The following is a 20,499-nucleotide window of genomic DNA, read 5'->3' on the forward strand; positions in this document are numbered from 1 at the left end:
TCTCTCTCTCAAACAACCGCCTCATGAGGTCGGGGGAAGGGGGGGGGGGAGGGGAGAGAACAGATCGCATTTTTTTTCTTTCTCCGCTGACACGGCCATTTTATTCTTCTTGACTCCTTGTTTGTGTGTGTGTGTTTCGCGTTGAATTTACGTCGGTGCTTCCTTCGACGATGTTGCGCGTTGAAGTAAAAGAGGAAAAAGGAAAAGTTGAAACACACACCAACACAAGCATTGAAAGCATCAACGCAGCTTTACTTCATTACATCTCTTCTTTGCAGCTCAGGGTCGCAAGCAGTGAGCACGCACTACCAACGGATACAAATGGAGAAGGGGCGATAAGAGGCCACGAAGAGTTTTGCCAGGAAAAGAAAGCTGACTGTTTTTTTTCCGGTTCAACATGTGGGGTGGGTTGAAGAAGCGGACCCACTACGGAGATCTTTTTAGAAGATGGAGTGCCTCGCGTGGCCTGGAGGAGCTGCGCATCGCCCTGTATAAAGAGCCTCGTCCGTGGTACCTGGCCTACTCTCTGCACCAGCACAACCATCTTCTCCAGGACCACCACTGCGCGCGTCTTCTGGCGTGGTGCACGTCCATTGTGGAGCTGCAGCCGAGCCATACCGCGAAACAAGAGGCGTACCGGTACACGCAAGAGATGTTTCAACTTCTAATGCGCCACCACAAGGCCGGTGGAGAAACGTTAAACGAATACATGCGGCTCTGCGCCGTCGGGGCAGACCTCACGTCCGCCTTTGACTGGTTCAAGTACTGGCAGGAGGCCCAGCTAGATGGCTGGGCCGCCCTTGACACACTCACCTGGTTGCTCCAAGTGGCGCGTACAACACCCAGCGACGAACGCGCAGAGGATATGGCCTTGACGGTGATGGACCTGTACACCAGCCGTTTTGCAACGGTGCAGAAGGACCCTCAAGGCGGGAAAAGAGGAAGCTGCTCAGCTGCTGCAGAGACTTCGTCAACACCGCCGCCGTTTTTGCACTACGCGCCGACTTCTGCGAAAGACGTCGAGGCACTGCGACGCTTTTTTTCTACCTTTAAGGCACTTGAACCGCGTCTGCGACACAATGCGTTACTACGCAGTTTTTTGGACACGCTTCCGCCTTCCGTAGCGGAGGCAGAGGCGAACTGTGCTGCGTTTGGCTGGCCTGTGGAGAGCCCGCATCGTATCTTTCCTCAGCTGGAGCAGCACGTGCATATGTGTGCGTACACGCACGACGACAACTCCGTCCTCTACGCCTCCGCTTCACCTCCGCGTCTTCGTGACTCGCTACTGCACGACAACTATATTGCGAAGGTGGAGCGGAGCGCGGAGCGGCACAACGTCACGGATGTGGTCGCGCTGGTCGAGGAGTACGAGCGCCGTGTGACGGAGGAAAGGGATAAAACAAACGGCGAGCGAACACCGGCGCTCCGCAGGCGATCCGTCGAGGGTGAGCTGTGGCGCCGCTCGGCGGACCCCGGCGCTGTCGCCTATCGTCGGCGGCTCGTGGAGGGCGGCGGCATCCCGCCCGAACTCTATCACTACCTCATCACGGCGCTGGCCACGACGCAGCCGACTGCGGCGCTCCGCACGTTGGAGGGTATGGAGGCCGCCAACTTGCGTCCGCTCGACCTCACACGAGCTGCGGTGATCGTGGCGGTGCGCGACTCTACGGAAGACCAGCGTCGTCTCTTCCAGCGGCAGCTGGATGAAATCGACGCGCGAGCTCGTCTGGATGCGGACCATGACACCCACAAGGTGGTGGAGTCGTACTGGAAGTTCGACTACACGGAGTTCTTCTACCACCGTAACGCACTGAGCAGAGTGCAGTTTTACCTTTTCCTCATCGCCCGTCTTGGAGCTCAGGCGCTGCAGCAACTGCTGTTGGACACGCAGGTGCACGGTCCGCTGGCGACGGCGGAGGACCTTGTGGTGCTCGATGATGATCTTCGCCACGCGTCTCGGTTGTTCTTTCGATCGCGGGTTGGGCGTGGTCCGGTGCAGGCAGCGCTCGACGCGGTTAGTCACCACATGCCGAAACTTGATATCAGTCTCGTGGGGACGCTGCCGCATTTTGAGAATTACTTTGTGGAGGCGGCGGACGACATCGCACTCAGTGAAGGGGCGCTTCAGGCCCTCGTGCAGCCCTACGACACCATCTACGTGTTGGATGCCTCGTTTGTCGAAACGTCCGAGTCGTTTTTGAGCGTGGGTGGCACCTCTCGATCTCTCGTGTTGATTCCGTACCTTTCCCTTGCGCAGCTGGCCTCCTCCGTCTCAAACTCGGACACCTTCACATCCTTTGATCCAGCATTGCAACAGTCAATTCGAGCAGAGCCTTTCCTGGCTTCCCAGCGGCTGCGAGCGCTGTTTGCGATGCTCACCGCCAGTTCCGTCCGCGCCGCTTCCTCCACCACACAACACGGAAGCGGAGCAGAAAGCCCAGCCCGCATGCTCCACCGGCGAGCGCGTGTGCTGCACTTCACGGAGTGCCTGGTTGCGAACCAAGTCGAGCAAGAAGTACTGGACAGTCTCCACCTGTCACCGTCTACAGATGACAACGACCAGCTGCTGCTTGTACTCGCGATGCTGAGCTGTCTGAAGGAGTCCACGACACGACTGGTCCTCTGTACCGACGACACACAGCTGGTGGAGCGGCTGGAGGCGCTGCAAAACTCCGACCTCTTCGGCTCCGCGGTGGAGATCGTGAGCACGGCGCCGCCGGCGAACTTGGATTTGGAAAAGGACCTCGTTGACGACAACCCCGTATGGCGAGACGATCGCTGGCGTACGGCGGCGGGTTTCGAGCCTCGGCTGGACATCGCGGCGGCGCTTCCTCCACAGGACCCGTCCAGTGCCGATGCGATGGACCAGAGACGCACTGGAGATATTGGGTCTGCGCAGCCGCGGGAGCGACAAGGTGGGCAGGACTCCCCCTCCGCCGCCTCCGCTGCACAACCGCTGAGCCAGGCGTGCGCCAACGCTGAAAAGGACGGTGTTTCCTCGGATGTGAGCGAGGTGATGAACTCGCCGTGGCTGGCTTTACTGGAAGAGCAAGAGGGGGAGGGGGAGACGCAGATGAAGGGTGCCATGCGCAGCGGCACCGCTGCGTCTCCTCCTTCTGCGGCTGGTGCATCCACTCAAGCCGATGCGTCCACGGCGCAGCCCATAGCTTCCCCTTTGTTTGCTTCGTCTTCCTCGGTTGCCTCCACAGAAAGGGAGCAGGAGGTTCGTGATGAGCACATGGACCTGTACGAAACGCCCTTCGACGTTGTCCCGGTGGGGGTGCGGATGGCAGAAGCGTCGGCGCTTGGCTCCGTGTTCGCCGAGTTTGACTCGATGGACCCCGAGCAGCGAGCGGCCCGTGAAGCTGATCACGCGGCGGCTCGCTGCCGTCTTGCACCGGGTACCGGGGATGAGGGTGGAGCTTCCGGGCCGAGCCGGCGTCGTCGTCCGTCGATGCTAGAGCGGGAGATGCTGGCGAATCGTGGTTTTTCCAACAAGGACCGCTTCCTGATGGCACGGCGCCTGTCGAACAGAAGCGGAGGACGCGTGCCATTCAACATGCGGTACAGGGTGGTCGAGGCCAACGTGCGCGATCCGCGAAACGTGCACCTACGCAAGGTGTTCCAGGAGGGACTGAATAAGAAACGCGCAGCATTCAAGCGTCGACAAGGTTAGAGTGTGTACTCCCTTTCTGTTGTAGCAGATTTCAGCAGCAGCAGCAGCAGCAGCGCGCGTTGGGTATTGTGGAAATTGCGCGACCTCCTCTGCATTTTGTGTTTTCTTCTTCTTCACACTGTAAGTGCGTTTTTTTCCTTGGGCGCCACAGCAATAAGATTAACCCCCAAGTCAGAAAAAAGTTCCTCCTTTGTTTTAAAGAAATCGCGTTAATGAAGCTACAAGACTGAGCGGCATCGCCTCTGTGTTGCTTTCCATTCTCGCGCTCACTTGTGCACCTCACTCTATCAACGTTGACACAACCGACTGGTAAAGAGAAAAAGGATTTGCCACTGTGCCTCAGACACCTTTATTCTGGTGTCTCGCGCGTTTCAGTTCTTCAAAGCTCTCTCTTATTCTGCATTGGCTTTTGTGTGTGTGTGTTTGTAGTTTCAGCAGCGCCGCCGTAACACAGACGAGGACTCTTTCTTCGCGACAACAGATCAACACACGCATATACATCGTTATTCATCTTTTCTTTTTTCAGCGGAAAGGATGGCAGGTCCACTTGTCACTTCGTCTCCTCCGCAAGACGAGACTGGTGCGGCAAGCACAGTCGTTGACTGGTCCTACGTGCGGGCCCCACCGCCCCAGTCGTTCGATTACTTCACCGAGCGCTATTACCACCAGTACTGCATCCGCGACACGAAGAAAACGCCTGGCAACAACTGCAGAATCCTGCAGCACAGCAACGGCATGTGTGTGCTCTGCGTTGACAGCTCGCATGTCCTCGTGCAGAAGTGCGCGGCGGATCCGGCCACCACGGTGACCAAGGTGGAGTTCTTCAAGGGGCGCACGGCCATCACACCGGAGAGCATTCAGGTGGTGGGTAAGAAGAAGAAAAACGCGTTGGTGTGTCAGAACGACACCAAATTGTGCGGCATCGCACTCTCCGACGGCACGGAGTACACCATCCCGGCCTGCGTGAACGGCTTCGTGTTGGAGCTGAACGCGACGGTGATGGAGCAGCCGTGGGTGGTGGCTGCCGCCCCGACGACGGAGGGCTACTTGGCGGTGATTAACCCCACATCCAAGGCGGACTTTAGTGGGTACGACAAGGTGTGGACCGCCACTGGCGGCGACGCAGCTGGCGAGGAAGACGAATGAGGCCAGCGCGCAACTGCGTGTCAGTACGCGCACTTGAAAACGAAGCCGTATCGTTTTCCAGCGCTCTTCGTTTTTGTCCTTCTTTCTGGCGGTGCTGTTGTGAAAGAATGCCGCACCGAGTAAATCATAATAATGAAAAACAGAAGAATATGTCAAAAAGCAGCTTATGAATATCGGCATTGTCCCTCCGATCGGAACGGTGATGCGTGCGGCAGTGGAAGTTAATGCACGCAGCTCACCCTCCTTTGCTTTTCCCTATGAGTGTGCTTTTCACTATCCCTCCCTGTCCCTTCTCTTTTTAATTCCTCTTTACTCTCAAACCTCGAGCAAGGAAGTGTTGCTCTACACAGTATTAGTTAGACATAGAACGGAAAGAGCGTGCGCCACATCATATTTTGCTGCATCGCTCCCATCAATCAAATTGGTTTCAAGCTGCATTTGACATACTCTAGTTCGACAACATAAGAAACAACCCAAGACTTGCTTCCCAACGCGGCACTTCTTCCTTGGTTCTCTCCTCTCTTTTCCTTGCTCGTGTTATTCTGCGCTTCAAATACACCTTTTTTTTGGTATGTGAGTGTGTTTGAGTCCGATAGTTTGATTTCTTCCCGCTTGTGCCTTATGCGCGGACGGCGACGTCGTACTCTTAGTAGTGAGATGCGCCGCATCCGTTACAATGCCCTGAGCAGCAGCGACAACGATGCAGCGCGGAGCAACGAGGGGAACCCGTCCGTCTCGTCGAGCGGCATCCATACATCCCTCACAGGGCAGGACCTGGGCGGTCGATCAGACGTCGTGGTGAGCGCGCCGGCCTTCGCGACGAGCTCCGGTATGTCGCTGGTGCTCGCCATTCCGCCCCTGAAGAAGCGCAGCTTTCGGCGTTGGATGCGTGAGTTGCTGCACCTGCCGATTCCCCCGTCCACCGAAACGCGTCAGCTGCCGTTTGGGTACCTCCCCGGCGAGTGGGCCCCCGTCGGCTACCCCGGCAACGCTGTGAACAACCGCCGCTACACCCTCTTCACGTTTCTTCCGCTGGCGCTCGTGCACCAGTTCCAAAGTGTGTTTAATTTGTTCTACCTCTTTCTCGCGTTCTCGCAGTTCATCACGGTGCTCAAAGTTGGCTTCCTCTTCACGTACTTCTCCCCGCTCGTGATGGTTGTGTGCCTGTCGCTGCTGAAGGACGCACTGGATGAGTGGAAGCGTTTTCGCCGCGATCACGTCGCAAACGTGGAGGTGTACGAAAAGCTCACCCGTGGAGGCGAAATCTTGCCGGTGAAGTCGGCCGACATCCACGTCGGAGACCTTCTCCTCTTGCACCATGATCAACGTGTCCCGGCCGACTGCGTCGTTCTCCACACGTCGGAGAAGACGGGCACCACATTCATCCGAACCGATCAGCTGGATGGTGAGACGGACTGGAAGCTGCGGTATCCTCTGCGCACCACGAGAGGCCTGTCCTACGCGCTGCTAAGCCGGCTGCGGTTCAACCTCAGCTGTGACGTACCCCTCAAGGACATCTACAGTTTTGCCGGCACGTTAGACACCGCGAATGGGCAGACGGAGTCCATGACGATGGAGAATGTGCTCTGGACCTCCTGTGTGGTGGCCACGGGCACCGTAGTGGCCGCGGTGGTCTACACCGGCCGCGAAACACGCAGCGCGCTGAACTCCACAAATCCTCGCAACAAGTCCGGCCTTATCGAAAGCGAGCTCAACTGGCTTGCTGTGTTGTGCTTCTCCTTGCTGCTGCTCCTCTCCCTTTTGCTGGTGGCGCAGCAGGAGTTCCGCGGTGATGCGCCCGTGATGTTTATTCGCTTCTTTATTCTGCTCTCTGCGATTATTCCCATTTCGATGCGCGTAAACGTCGATGTGGGTCGGCTGTGGTACTCCTACGACATGTCCCACGACGACAAAATCCCCGGCACGGTGGCACGCAACACCGACCTGCCCGAGGAGCTGGGACGGCTGCGTTACCTCTTCTCCGACAAGACCGGCACCTTGACAAAGAACAAGATGGAGTTCCGCGTCATGCAGGTGGGACCCGACACGGTGCTATCGGACCGCGACACAGACCGCCTGTCCTTCGCAGCGCAGGAATTCTTTGGCGCGACCGCGGCAGAGAACAACGACGGCCGTCACCCGCCCCCTTCACCTCCGACGGCGGGTGCCGCTGCCTACGGCTCGAATCGGTTTGGCGGTGGCACCAATGCGAAGCAGTGGGCTCGCGACGTGCAGACCGTGGGGGAGCTGATTAAAACGATCGTTCTGTGCCACAACGTGAGTCCCGTGCTGGAGGAGGAGTTTGTGGATCTGGCCGGCGACATCGACGGCGCACCTGCCACCACCACGTCATTGTCCTCCCCTCCGCCGCCGCGGGTGATGAACGACGCCCCATTGGACTATCAAGCGTCGTCGCCAGATGAAGTCGCCCTCGTCAAGTTCTGCTGTTCTCTCGGGGTCGTTCTCACCCACCGCGACCTCACCAGCATGGCGTTTACGGTGGGTGCGGCGGCCCAGCTGCACACCTGCGCAATCGTCAAAATGTTTCCCTTCTCGTCGGAGCGCAAGTGCATGGGAATCATTCTACGCGAGCGGAACAGCAGCACCAACAACAACGGAGGTGGGCAGGAGAGCATCAAGTTCTACATGAAGGGTGCTGATATGAAGATGGCCTCTGTCGTGCGGCAGTCTGAGTGGCTGGAGGAGTGCTGCCAGGAGCTGGCGCAGATGGGTCTGCGCACGCTGGTCTTTGCGAGTCGCGTGCTGAGTGAAGAGCTGCTGGCTCGCTTTTTGCACGAGTACGAGGCCGCCATGGGCGTTCTCGGCGAGGGCCGCACTGACGCGATCGAGTCGTCGATGCGCCTGATAGAAACGGACATGACGCTTGTCGGGGTTACCGGGGTGGAGGACGAGCTGCAGGACGACGTCGCTGTCTGCCTGGAGTCACTGGGCATGTGCGGCATCAAAGTGTGGATGCTCACCGGCGACAAGGTGGAGACTGCCACGACGATCGGCCGCTCCACTCGACTCATCCCACGGCACTGCCGCGTCGAGTACTTGTGCGGGATGTCGCCGCCTGACATCGGCCGACGTCTGCACGAGCTGCGCGAGGAGTTCCGCTGGGGCGTGACGGGGGGCGGGGTGGTGCCACGGTGGGTCCTCGTGCTGGATGGCAACGCCCTGGCCTACTGCCTCACCTACGCCCCGTTCTTTGCTGAGGTGGCCCGGACGGCGTACTCGGTGATCGTTGCGCGGTGCTCGCCGACGCAGAAGGCGGCCGCAGTGAAGATGATGCGCGACTGCGATCGCCAAGTACGCGTGGCGGCCATCGGCGACGGCGGCAACGATGTTTCAATGATTCAGGCGGCAAACGTTGGCATCGGCATTGAAGGCGTGGAGGGCAAGCAGGCCAGCATGGCGGCCGACTTCTCGATCACGAAGTTTTCGCACTGTCTGCGGCTCATCATGTGGCATGGACGCAACTCCTACCGCCGCACCTGCCGCCTCAGTCAGTTCATCATGCACCGCGGCATTGTGTACTCGATTGTGCAGACCGTCTTCTCTGTACTGTTTGCCGGCACCACCATGTCCGTCTTCAACGGATACCTGCTGATGGGCTACTCGACCGTGTTCACCATGGCGCCCGCCTTTGCCCTCGTGCTGGATGAGGACTTCAAGGAATCCGACGTGCACGAGTACCCGTTTCTGTACAAGGATCTGCTCAAATCGCGCTCCATGAATGTCCGCACTTTTTTGCAGTGGGTGTGGGCATCGTTTTTTCAAGGTGGCGTCATGATGCTCGTCGCGCTGCAGCTCTTCAGCGACGAGATGTTTCAGATCGTCACCATCGCCTACACGTCTCTCTTGATCACGGAGCTCGTCATCATCGGGGCAACAGTGCACCTAGGCATTCTCTGGCGCGAGCGTCGTCGCCGCTTCTTCCTCTTCCTCGGCGCCGAGGTGTTCTCGTTGTTGGTGTTTTTCCTCGCCGCCCTCGTGCTGCCCGACACCTTCGATCGGGACTTCTTCTTTTCGTGGAGCTGCTGGTGGCGTGTGGCGGTGATATGTCTCGCGAGCATAGGTCCGCTGATGGTGTTTCAGCTCATTGGTAAGTTCATCCTGTTCAACCCCCGCGTCGCCGTGTCTTTCTTTGGTCGTCGATGAGAGCGCGTTTCGGCGGACACGAAGAGGGGCATGCCGCGTTTTCAGCAACCCTCGTTCGACTCCGATGAACTCTTTCGGTCGTGGACTCTTCGCTTGTAGTCTCGTGTTTTTGTTTTCCCTTTGCGTGTGCTTGTGTCAGGGATGTTGCGTAGTGCAGTAAAGAGAAGAAGTAGCACATCTCGTTGAGCGCGCCGAAGGCACCTGCGCGTGTTCTATTTTTGGTTTGTTTGTTTGCTTGCTCAAATCACGGCATCTCTAACGCTTCTCTTCACACATTTGGACCTATATACACCTCGAAAGGGAAGCGCTCTTCTTCGCGACCGCCATCACCACAGAGTGATAATAATTGCGTGCGGAGACAACGGTCGCGCTCTAAAGCGGCTGGTGCGTTGCTGCGATGTTCCTCTCCCACCCGGCGCTCTTTGCGGCCACCAACAACAAACCAAAAGAAAGGATCGAATGCCCCTGCGCTTTTCCAATCCTCTCACCACTTTTCTTATCGTCTTCTTTTTTTTTTGGTAGATTTGTGGGCAGTCCCCACCGAACGTAAAAGAGAAGACAAAGTCGTGCAGCGCGTTCAAGTGCTGAGCAGAAATCGAGGGGTAGCACCTGCACTTGCTCGAATAAAATACATTAAAAGGAAAGAAAAGACCCTCCCCTCTCTCCTTCTATTGTTAAGATAATTCAACGGAACTTAAAGAAGCGGTGGAAATAACTGGTGGCGTTGGCGCTGCCGTTGTTGGGGATACAAAACACTCGCTGCGGGCCAGTTACAGTCAGGTGCATAAACTATCTTCACAGAAATACAGCTGTATCGTTTTGTAGGCTGCAGAGCATTTTCTTTTTTGCTTCCAAATTAAAAAAAGGCTGCACCCAACTGTAGGAAAACCATTCATCAAACCCACGCCGCAGCATCCCCGGTTATCACCAAAGGAACACAGCAAACAACAACACTCAAAGGAAAAAAACGTTGAGTAGAGAGAGCTGCGTTTTTTCCTTCTTCCTCTATCACCACGCTGTTCTTTCTCCTGTTCAGCACTACACGAAAACACGTCTAGCATGAGGTCTTTTGCGCATAGACCTGCAGCGCTGGCGTCGACTGCGGAATCGAATCAGGCAGCGCTCTACCTCTGCTGCGTTCCTTCTCATGCACCGCGTCGACGGTACCTTCGCGTGATGTGGCCGTCTGCGACGCAATCCTTCTCCAATGCTCTTTTGAGACAAACGGCTCAGTCTTCTTTGCTCTCTGCGGTAGTGGTAGGCATCCATCGTACCTCAGCTCACACAACATCGCTCAGCCGCTTCAGCACGTCCAGCGGGACGTACGAGGTCATCAACCCAGCTGAGATCGCCTTTATGGACACCGCAGCGACCGCGTCGACCGACGCAAAACAACGTGGCAACACCGATCAGGGCGAAACAGTCTCGTTCGAATCGTCTCTGGCGTGGAGCATGACGCAGTCCCGCTCGTTGCCGTCCGCCTTCGTCGATGTCGAGCACGTCGATCCGTTCGCGCGACCTCGGATGCTCGGTTTTGTTCGCCGTCACCACATTGAGGACTTGTCCGGCGATGTCGGCTCCAATGGTTCCAACGGCTCCGCTGACGCTGCGTTTGTGACGGAGGAGCTGCTTGGCGGTGCGTTTCACGCGCGCCTGTGCCTCCCCGTCACCCCCGCCGGCGCCCGCTTTCTCGGCTGCGACAGCGACGACACGCCGGGCGCGAAGTGTCTGTGGGCACACGGGGTGGCCAACACGGCGAAGGACGCGGAGCTGCTCGCAGCGATGCACGCCGAACGCATGGCCGACCTGCTCGGCTACCACCTCTACAGTCTGCCCTCGAAGCAGCGCAAACACGCGGAGATGGCCCGTCAGGCCGGACGCTACGCCTCTACGCCGGACGATCGCAGCAGCGGACCGTCCGCGCAGGAGCGCAGGGAGCAGTGGCCGCTGCCTCTTCGCCGCGTTCTCACGGACGAGGAAACCGAAGGCGGGAAGTGGCAGTTGGTGGACACCTCCGCGGCGGCGACGCGCTTTCTCTGCCCCGACCACACGTTGCTCTCACCGTGCATGCTGGATCCAAATTCTCGCGTGCGCATTGAGGCACGATTTGGCGGTGCGCCGTCTGGATGTCCCAGCTTTGCACAACAGCTGAGTGTGGAGAGGGTGCGTACCTTGACGGCCAGTAGTGTCGCGGAGGGTGGATCAGAGTTCATGGTCGCGCAGCTGGCGCTGCCGCCAGAACTGACGACACTGGCCACACCAATAATGGCTTCTGGCAAGGCAGTGGACCGCGCGACGGCGGTGCTGCTGGCATGCATGCATGCGGAGCTACTGCTTGACACGCTGCACATTCCTCTATTTGATGATCCGGCGAAGCAGTGTTTGCACAGTGCAGCTGCTTGGTCGTTCGGCCGGCCGGCGCCGATTGCCGGGGCAAAGCCGAAGAATCCGTCCCACATGCATCTGCCAGATCCGCTGAAGCAACTCGTCGTCTCCGGTCCAACGGGGCAGCGCACGTCGATGCGATCGGCAGAGGAGGAGTACTTCCACCTGCACGACATCATCACGGAGCAGACGGGCACTTTCGTTGAGACCAGCGTTGGTGAATCGACCGCCGTCGCTGTGCTTTCGCGTTTTTTAGAAGCACACCATGCCCCGCGTGCTACCGCCGCCTTCTTGCAGACCTCCGTGGCAGGGCGCGTCAAGTCAACCGTGCTGCTTCCGCTGCCGGAGTCGTACGGCATCCGCGGCGGAGTGGGGATTGCCTCCAACGCGCGCGATGCCGACACCCTGGCCGCAATGCACGCCCTTGACGTGCTCTGCATGCTGAACATCCCCGTCACGGTGGGAGAGAGTGACTTGGCGGTGCGTACGGATGCTGCATGGAAGGCGGCCCGGCGGGAGCGCATCCCCGATGTCCCCGCCACCGTCAGCGACGTCGCCACGCCGAGCCCGCCGGCGCGTCGGTGCAGTGCGAAGACATTTACCTCAGTCATCAGTGTCGATGTGGGCCCACTTGCTGCGGCCTCAAAGGCGGCGCTGCCTACCTCTCCGACGTCTTCTTCCCACTCCAGCGCTGGGGTGGCGCCCACGGCTCGTCGTCGCGTGGCGAAGCGTGCCCAGCCCTCACCTGGGTCTGCAGCTCCTTCCTTCGCAACGGATTGTGCACAAGGAAATGCGGAGTCCACCCCGTCTGCACAAGCCGCGCCGTCTTCCCTTCCACGAACTCCGCAGGAAGAGGCAGCGGAGTGCGAGGCACGTCTTTCAGGGCTGCGGTCCGCCATCGACCCCGAACTGTGGAACTTGACGGCGGACAGCCCGGATGGCTACCTTATGATTTCTCCAGGAGCGCAGCAAGCATCCGCCGTGGCCGAGTACGCGATTGTGTCCCCGCGCAAGCTCGACAAACAGGCCAAGTCGCGCATCATCGAGTACCTGTCCACGGTGGGCCGGCGCCTCGATGACGTGCTCACCAAGCAGGCCCTCGATGAGAACGACACGGAGGGCCGCCCACGTCACCGATGTGCGTTGAAGCTGCCTTTGCCGTCTGCGTGCGGCGAGCCGCGGCTGGCGCTGGGCGAGGCGGACACCATCGCCGACGCCGAGCACGCCGCCTGCATGCATGCGGAGCTGCTTCTGGACGCGCTGGGTGTGTGCATGTTCAGCGACGCGGTGAAGCAGCTGCGGCACGCCGAGGCCTGTGCGCAGTGGGGGCGCTGGGCTCCATCAGGGCCGGGTCAGGAGAAGCCACCGACTACGCCGTCACCGCCGCCACTACGCCGCGAGCACGTCGGCTCTCTTCACTGGGAGCGGAAAAAGACGAAGAAAGGCGCTGGCTTTGCCGCTCAACGCCCCATCGACGAAACCCCCAAGACATCAAAGACGGAAGTAACGGCGGAGCGCGAGAAGAAATCGCTGGGCGAGACGGAAATAGAAGATGATACGAAGCAGTACGACTACGTGGAGGAGCTGGATATCGACCCTGTGGCGCGCACCCGGGTGCAGTACTTTTTGCGCCATGAGCGACTTACCGCTGGTGCGATGACCAACACCACCTTCATGGGCCGCGGTGTGCTGACGCACGTGGTCGCGTGGGACCTGCCCCTGCCCGCGCGGCTGCGCCAAGAAACAGTAGAGGGGGCGGTGGCACAAGGGAGCGTTTCGTACGCGGTGAAGGGAGCCGCCAGCACTCGCAAGGACGCAGAGGCGCTCTCGTGGATGCACGCGGAGCGTCTCCTCGACGCCGTCGATATTCCAATCTTTCCGAACCTGCCGCAGTTGCAGGCCTATCATGCGGCGGAGGCGGAGAAGAAAGGCCGACACGCGCCGAAACTCACCTGCGACCCGTCGACGCCGCTGCCGGCCGCGGACAGCCTCCCGATCAAACCGCTGCGTCTGCAAACAAATACGCGACGCTTCAACGTGAGTCGCCCAGTGCCGCTGACGCCCGCAGAGGCTGCGTCGGAGCAGCTGTGGGAGAAGTACATCACCGCCTGCGACGCCTATATCACTGCGACGCAGTACGCGGCGAACAATCTGTTTTTCGCTGCGTGCCGCGTCCCTCGCACGGGGGATGCGATGATTGACGCCGCCCTCGCCGAGGCCGAAGCCGCGCCGCTCGATCGACAAAGTCGCACTCTGCTTCTTTTGTACGCGAACGCGTGCAAGTGCTGCTCACCGCGACAGTGGACGGTGCGCATGGCGGGCGAACCGCACCAACGCGTATACTATGCTACCATCCCCATACCTGGTTTCGAGTATGTGGTAGCAAGTGGGGTCGGGCAAACGAAGTTCGGAGCTCATCTGCGTGGTGCCATGCACGCGCTGGCCATTCTGCGCCGCATCGACCCCAATTACGAGGATACGTACAGCGCCGCGAAGATGTTGCTGGTGTTGAACCTGAACAAGCTCATAGACGATGAGCGCGGCAGCCCGAGCGAGGACCTGGACGACTTCAACCTGGACGCCTTCAGCACTCTGCCCAGTATCACCTCAGAGGCGCAACGAGTGGACAACATGCGAGCGAGGCGCTTCCGCTTCCGAATGCATAGGTTATTTGCCCGCGATGTCGCCAGGTCGAAGGCGAACGAAACCGCTCTCAGCGAGGACGGCAAGCGACGCGCGGTGGAGCTGTACGCGTTGTGCTGCGGTGTGTCGAAGCCGGTGGAAAGGTCACTGGTGCGGCTGATGCCGAGGCACGAGGAGGCAAGCGAGGTGGCGCCGGTCATGTCGTCGTCTGAGCTGAAGCTGGAGGTGAAGGTGGAGAGCGCCAGCGACGAGGACGCGAAGGTGCGACGCGTGCGGACCGGGGCAACCTATGCGACGTCCGTCTCCCTCACCGACGAGGACGGCCACGAATGGTCGGCGCGGGGGGATGGCTTTGGTCCCAACGACAACCAAAGCGCCGCTTACGACAAACTCTACGATGCCTTAGTGAAGGACGTTCCGGTGATGCGCAAGTTGACAGAGATACTGCAGTCAAACTCGTTGTTGCGGGTAGAGGACGTTCCATCGCTGAAGGTTCCCGTCTCGGTAAGCGAGCGCATACAGGCGTGTCTGCGAAATCAAAAAGATCTACTCCAAACCGAGAGCGAGACGGGCGCCTTGGACACGCAGAAATTAGATGAGGCTTTCGACAAGCGGTGGAAGCTGCGGCAGAGCTACATGCTGGAGCTGCAGGAGCGGCACGGGTCGGAGGTGCAGCGAGAGCCGGAGGAGAGCGAGAAGGCGGCCCTCATAGCAGCGGAGTCCGCCTCGCTGCTGGAGCGGCTGCAGCAGCGCATCACCAACCCTGTGTACTTGGAGAAGTACGCGCTGAAGCGCGCCAGGCTGAGCATCGCCGAGCATCAAGCCGAAATTCTGCAGTGTGTTCGCAGCAACTCTGTTGTCATCATCTGCGGTACCACCGGCTGCGGCAAGACAACGCAGATCCCACAGTACATTCTGGATGCCGTGACGCAGGAAGGCCGCGGTGGGAGCTGTCACGTTCTCGTGACGCAGCCACGACGTTTGAGCGCACTGTCGATCGCCAGACGCGTCGCCGAGGAACGTCTGGAAACGATTGGTCAGTCAACAGGGTACATCATCCGCTTCGACAGTCACCCCGGTCAGCACATCACTTTCGTCACACCAGGCGTGTTGCTTCGCCTGCTGCGTGCCATGCCGACGTTGCCGGAGTACACGCACATCATCATCGACGAGATCCACGAGCGCGACCTGTTCACGGACTTTCTGTTGGTGCTCTTGCGTGACCTGGTCGCGCAGCGGCCTGACCTGCGCCTCATCCTCATGAGTGCCACGTTGCAGGCCAGCGAGTTCCAGCGCTACTTCAACGATGCACCACTGATCCAGGTGTACGGCTACGCGTTCCCCGTAAAGGAGCTCTTCGTGGAGGATCTTGTCCCCTTCGCACGGGAGCACCAGCGCATGACGCCTCTTCTCATGGAAGTGGAGGCGACAGCCTCCTCGAGTGAAAGTAGCAGCGAGCGACTGGAGCTGCCTCAACTCCCGCCGAGCTCGCTTACCGCGGCGCAGACTGCGGCGGAGGCGGGTCGCGGCCTGTTCGTGGATTGCAGCTCTCCCCTGTGCTACGACGTCTTGGAGGTGACCTCGCCGCTTGACTTCCAGACTGTGCGATTTGCCGTCGAGCAGGCAACCCGTATGATCGATCTGTCCGACTCATCCATCCTCGTCTTCCTACCCGGGTGGACAGAGATCAAGCTGATGCAGCAGCTACTGGAGCGTAACCCCGCCTTTTACATCTTACCGCTGCACTCCGCCCTGGGGCAGGAAGCGCAACTGCGCTGCTTTCTTCCGGCCCCGCCGGGGAAGACGAAGGTGATTCTATCCACCAATATTGCGGAGAGCGGCGTCACGATCGACGACGTGGCCGTCGTGATCGACTGCGGGCGCGTCAAAGAAAAGAGCTTTGCGACGAGGACTAGGGTGGTCATCCCACGCGCGAAAGACACGGGTTACGATTACTGCCACGTTACAGACAACAGCAGGGTCACCAAAGTTGTCGACGATAACGTGCGGGCGCAGGACCGCTTTTCGCAGCTGTTGGAAGTTTGGGCGAGCCGCGCCAATTGCGTGCAGCGCCGCGGACGCGTCGGACGCACTCGGCCGGGTGTGTGTATTCGCCTCTACTCCCGTGAGCACTTTGAGCGTCTGCACCACTACCAAACTCCTGAGATGCTCCGCACTGCCCTGGACCAGCTGTGCTTGACCGTCCTCGCGCTGAGAGTCGGCACCCCCGCAGAGTTTCTCAGTCGTGCCCTTGAGCCGCCACTAGAGTCAGAGGTGAGCGCGGCGTTGCGGCGGCTGACGGCGTTGGGTGCGGTGACAACGGAAGGGCAGCTCACTGCCCTCGGCCATCGTCTCTCCCAACTTCCGATGGAGCCTGAAACAGGCAAGATGCTTCTCCTCGGCGTCGCGCTGAACTGTCTCGACTCTGCCTTGACGTTGGCTGCCACGAGCGAGGGGGATGTTTTTGTTTCCTCAAGGGACGAGCGGACCGCTGTGCGCCTACATCGCGAAGACCTCTCCATGGGCACATTCTCCGACAGCCTCGCCTCGGTGAATGCATACAACTTCTGGGCCACGTCAACGCTGAGCAAGACACCGGTGCAACTGGCCGAAGACCTCAAGAACCGCTGCCTCAGCGTCCCAAATCTGTTACGGTGCTCCCGACTGAAGCATCACTTTTTCGCTCTGCTCGTAGACTCGGGTATCGTGCCGCTGGAGAACTACAAGGCGATTAGGATGGCGAATGCCTCGAAGCAGCACGTAAACCAAGTGTTCATTGATACCTCCGACTATTCGCGCAACGCCCTTGATGTGGGACTCATGAAGGCGATTATTGCGGCGGGCCATTTTCCTAAGATCGCCCTCCTTGCCGGGAGAGCCGTCATGCGCATGAACTTCGAGAATTTCATTCAGGTCTCCAGCGACAGCGTGGTGCAAAAATCAGACTGTCAGCCCACCTTTAATCCGTTCTTTGTGTATGGAGAACTGAAGCGCTACAACGAAGTGAAGACGCTGCGCTGCGGAAATCTCACGATGGTGTCGTTGTGGGCGCTTCTGTTTATGGGCGACCGGCAGATGCCGATCGACTACATACAAGACCTGAGTCTGTGTGTGATGGACGGGTGGATTTTCTTTCGTGTCTCGCTTCGTGAGCTGGAGCAAATACGTAAGTTCAAGGCGCTGTTTGATCGCCGGTTGAGCCGTAAGTTCACGGACCCTGAAGACTCCGTAAACAACGCGCAGCTAGAGGTTATCTGCGGCATATTGAGCGACTTGATGAACACCTCGTTTTATCCCAGTCCCATGCTGTTTCCAACGATGCTCTGGGGTGAAGCGGGGACGATTATTGCGCCCAACGTGAACAAGGAGGTGAACTTTGCGGACGACGGCGAGAGCAGTCCGCAAGACGAATTCTCCGATGAAGAAGGCGAGTTGGAGTGACAAGCGCACCCAAAGGAAGAGAGGTCTGAAAGGTGCGAATTCATCTTTGTTTTGGTAACACCCCCCCCCTCCCCCAACCGGAGATGATATCCCGTGTGGACTTTGGTCTTTTTGGATTTGCTTTTTTTCTCTCCTGTTGGTGTGTATTCAACTGCACCGTCGTCACAGTTATTGTTTCTTCTTCGTTGTATTTCCTCTTCCGTTGCTTCTTGCTACAACGCTGCAATCCGATATATATTTGCTCAGCAGTTCATTCGCCACGTGTTGCAAGAGAGAAGGAGAAGGCGAGTTGCATGGGGCGTTATTTGTCGTTCGTTGTTTTCCTGTTGCGTACCCGAGTTCTTCCTTGTGTGTATGGTTTGAAGCGTAAGGAAAAGCTGCAGAAAGCAAAAAAGGCAACGGTGCCGGTGGGCAAGGTGGACGCACGGCGACGTCACTGGCTAAACGCTACTGACTCTTTCCTTCCCTTTTCCCATTGTTCCCCTTTATCATATTGGTATTATGGGAGTACGACAGCAGTAAACAAATCGCTACCCGGCGCAGCGCCACGATACTGCTGGGGCATCAAAAAGCACTTCTTCTTTGCAGCATCGCTACCATCGCTCGACAAGGCTGTATTAATAATACGTTATGGAATGTATAATCCCGACCTTTTCCGTTTTCCTTTCTTCTGTCAATTTTCTCCTCCGCACCACTTGCGCTCTCTCTCTCTCTTCCTTCTTTCTTTTGTTCTTTCCCCGGCCGTCAGCGCACCAACGGAGGCGGCACTACGTAGGTTTCTTGCATCTTCCGCAGTTGTGCAAACTCTTCCCTCTCCCTCCTCAAAAGAAGAAAAAAGGAAACACACTTGAAGACAACAAAAATGATTTGTTTGCTTCTTTAGATACTCATTCAACACATTTTGATACACTCAATAGGCTCGCGAGCTTCTCGGTTTGCTTCCACATACCCGTGCCACTCACGAATTTGCTCACTGAAGCGATGGAAGACGAAGCGCGCACGCGAGCGACCACGACGCCGGCCGCCATTCCTCACTTTTTAGGGTCCGTAAGCATCTCCCTCGAGCACCTCCCGCCGTGGTACCAGCTCCTCTCGCTCTGTGGCGTCTTCGCGGTGGTTCACCTTCGCAACAATGCCGTCATTACGTGGCTGGTCGTGCAGCTGCACAGCTCTACTGGAACTGAGGCGATCTGGGTCGATGAATACAAGATGACCCTGCGCGTCATGTCCTTCACCGAGCGGTTGTGCTTTTCGCTGTACGGCGTTACCCTGGCCGCCATCGTGGCCGTGCTCTTTCGTGTCTTCTGCCAGGACACGTACAACATCGGCCTGAACGTGGGGCAGCTTTTCCCTGATAAACGGCTGCCAACGGCTGTGGTGCTCGTCCTGATGTGCGTTGTGGACGGCATTCGATTGCACACCGTCATTATAGACATTCTGAACTCGCCAGACTCGCTGGCGCACCTTGCTCTGCACAACTTTGTGGGGCTGGAGGCGACGGACTTTGATCCAAGCGTGGCGGAGAGCAACCCGCATTTTGTGATTCAGTTTGAGCTGGCCCGCTCCTTCATCTTCTCCGCGGCGCTGCGACGGCTGCCTGTGATGCTGCTCGCTGCGGCCTACCGCCTCTCACGTGATGTCCCGCGCAAGGCGCACGTTGCTCTGCGCTGGTACATGGCGACCTTCGCCGTCTTCTTTCTCCTTCAAGAAATCCTCTCCATGTACCTTCGCTACGTCTGGTCGGACTGGAGCGCGTGGGCGATGGTGGGCTGGGCGGTGGTGTTTCTCGGTGTTGTCAACTACACCTACGGGCCATCCAAGCGCGCCGGCACGGTCGTTACCATTTCCGCAGCGAACTGCGTGACGGAGGCGGTGCGCAGCCTCCTCACTTGCGCGGCGCTGTGGTTCATCGTGTCCTTGGTGGTGCTCGCCTTTGTCGTCAGTGTGCACGAGGAGTTGGTGTTGATTTGGCTCTTCATCACCCTCTTGATTCTCTGGACGCCGGCCATCATCGACTCCTGCGCGATGGATTACATGACGTTCCTCTCCTTTGGCGCAGCGGCGGTGCGGCACGCGATGGACAGTACGAGCACCGTCCCCTCCAGCGTGCGCTTTGGCGTGCTTGTTTTCCTGTGGTGGCTGTCGACCTCGTTGCTTTACAACGCCACCATTCACATTGCGTGTTCTCGCTACGTAGCGGCGGCGGTGGCGCTGTGCTGGTTCCTCTGGTCGCTGGCCCCACCGCGAGAGCTGTGGGAGAATCCGCAAAGCACAGCACAGCTGGGACTGGAGGACGGCCACAGCGTGGTGCACCTCTTCACCGCCCGCATCTTGTGGCTCCGCGCTGTGGCGAACTTCCACTCCTTGCCGGCCGGGTCTTGGATGTACCACCGGTCCGACGGCGACAGCCAGAAGGCCTTTGATCTCCTCCTCCACGAGGTGGTGGCGGTGTGCGTGGTGTGCGTGGCCATCACCTCCGCGGTGCACTACAGTCTCAGCCCGGCGGTCCGCCTGCGGTGGCAGCAGCACGACATCGTGAGCACGACCCCCAGCGTGCTCCTTCGCAAGGCGATTCGAACGTTGGTCGTCGTTTTCTGCGTAGGCGCTTCTGTCGCGGCGTGGTGGATGGTGCGACTTTACGTGCTGCCCATGTGGACGCAGCTGCTACCCGACATCATTGGGAAGGGGCTGTGTACCGTTGCTGCCGTCACCACGCTTGGCAACCTCATGGATATGCAAGACAGCATGTACGATGGGTGTGTGCGAGTACTGGGCTTACGGAATCCCAAGATGGCCGCGGAAGGTGGCGGCTCATTGGTGTCCGATGAGCCGACCACAACGCCCACCCCGCGAACACCGCGGTCTCGCGTGCGTGACCCGAGCACTTCCTTTCCCTAGACTGTGGTCGTAGTAGTTGCAGATTTCCGCTTGCTTCGCTGTTTGGCGAATCTCTTTTCGATGATTGAAACTATGAAGCTTTTTTTTCTGGTCCTGCACCGTCACGTTGCGCAGTGACCAGCACGTGTGTAGCAGGTGGAGGGTGC

At 58.7% G+C, this 20,499-nt stretch overlaps 5 protein-coding genes across 6 annotated transcripts; all 5 read left to right on the forward strand.

Moving 5' to 3' along the window:
* Positions 1–397: 397 nt before the first annotated feature.
* Positions 398–3,676, forward strand: ABB37_03481 (hypothetical protein; the record flags this gene model as incomplete). The annotated part of the gene is made up of 1 exon (XM_015800837.1): positions 398–3,676. The coding sequence occupies one exon, from the start codon at positions 398–400 to the stop codon at positions 3,674–3,676; it is 3,279 nt and encodes a 1,092-aa protein (XP_015660844.1).
* A 427-nt stretch (positions 3,677–4,103) lies between these two features.
* Positions 4,104–4,822, forward strand: ABB37_03482 (hypothetical protein; the record flags this gene model as incomplete). 2 transcript variants are annotated; one of them, XM_015800838.1, is made up of 1 exon in its annotated part: positions 4,104–4,822. In XM_015800838.1, the coding sequence occupies exon 1, from the start codon at positions 4,211–4,213 to the stop codon at positions 4,820–4,822; it is 612 nt and encodes a 203-aa protein (XP_015660845.1). In that variant the 5' UTR covers positions 4,104–4,210. The 2 variants fall into 2 exon arrangements, with proteins under 2 accessions (XP_015660845.1, XP_015660846.1); XM_015800839.1 differs by having other exon boundaries at positions 4,113–4,822.
* Positions 4,823–5,443: 621 nt separating this feature from the next.
* ABB37_03483 (putative aminophospholipid translocase) lies at positions 5,444–8,986 on the forward strand (the record flags this gene model as incomplete). The annotated part of the gene is made up of 1 exon (XM_015800840.1): positions 5,444–8,986. One exon carries the CDS (start codon positions 5,444–5,446, stop codon positions 8,984–8,986), a length of 3,543 nt encoding a protein of 1,180 aa, XP_015660847.1.
* Positions 8,987–9,506: 520 nt separating this feature from the next.
* ABB37_03484 (putative mitochondrial hypothetical protein) lies at positions 9,507–17,455 on the forward strand (the record flags this gene model as incomplete). Its single annotated transcript, XM_015800841.1, has 1 exon — positions 9,507–17,455. The coding sequence occupies exon 1, from the start codon at positions 10,439–10,441 to the stop codon at positions 17,453–17,455; it is 7,017 nt and encodes a 2,338-aa protein (XP_015660848.1). The 5' UTR covers positions 9,507–10,438.
* Positions 17,456–18,201: 746 nt separating this feature from the next.
* On the forward strand, positions 18,202–20,353 carry ABB37_03485 (hypothetical protein; the record flags this gene model as incomplete). Its single annotated transcript, XM_015800842.1, has 1 exon — positions 18,202–20,353. The coding sequence occupies exon 1, from the start codon at positions 18,437–18,439 to the stop codon at positions 20,351–20,353; it is 1,917 nt and encodes a 638-aa protein (XP_015660849.1). The 5' UTR covers positions 18,202–18,436.
* Between the last annotated feature and the right edge of the window lie 146 nt (positions 20,354–20,499).

This window comes from Leptomonas pyrrhocoris (assembly GCF_001293395.1).
Source record: "Leptomonas pyrrhocoris isolate H10 chromosome Unknown, whole genome shotgun sequence".
Taxonomy (NCBI): domain Eukaryota; phylum Euglenozoa; class Kinetoplastea; order Trypanosomatida; family Trypanosomatidae; genus Leptomonas; species Leptomonas pyrrhocoris.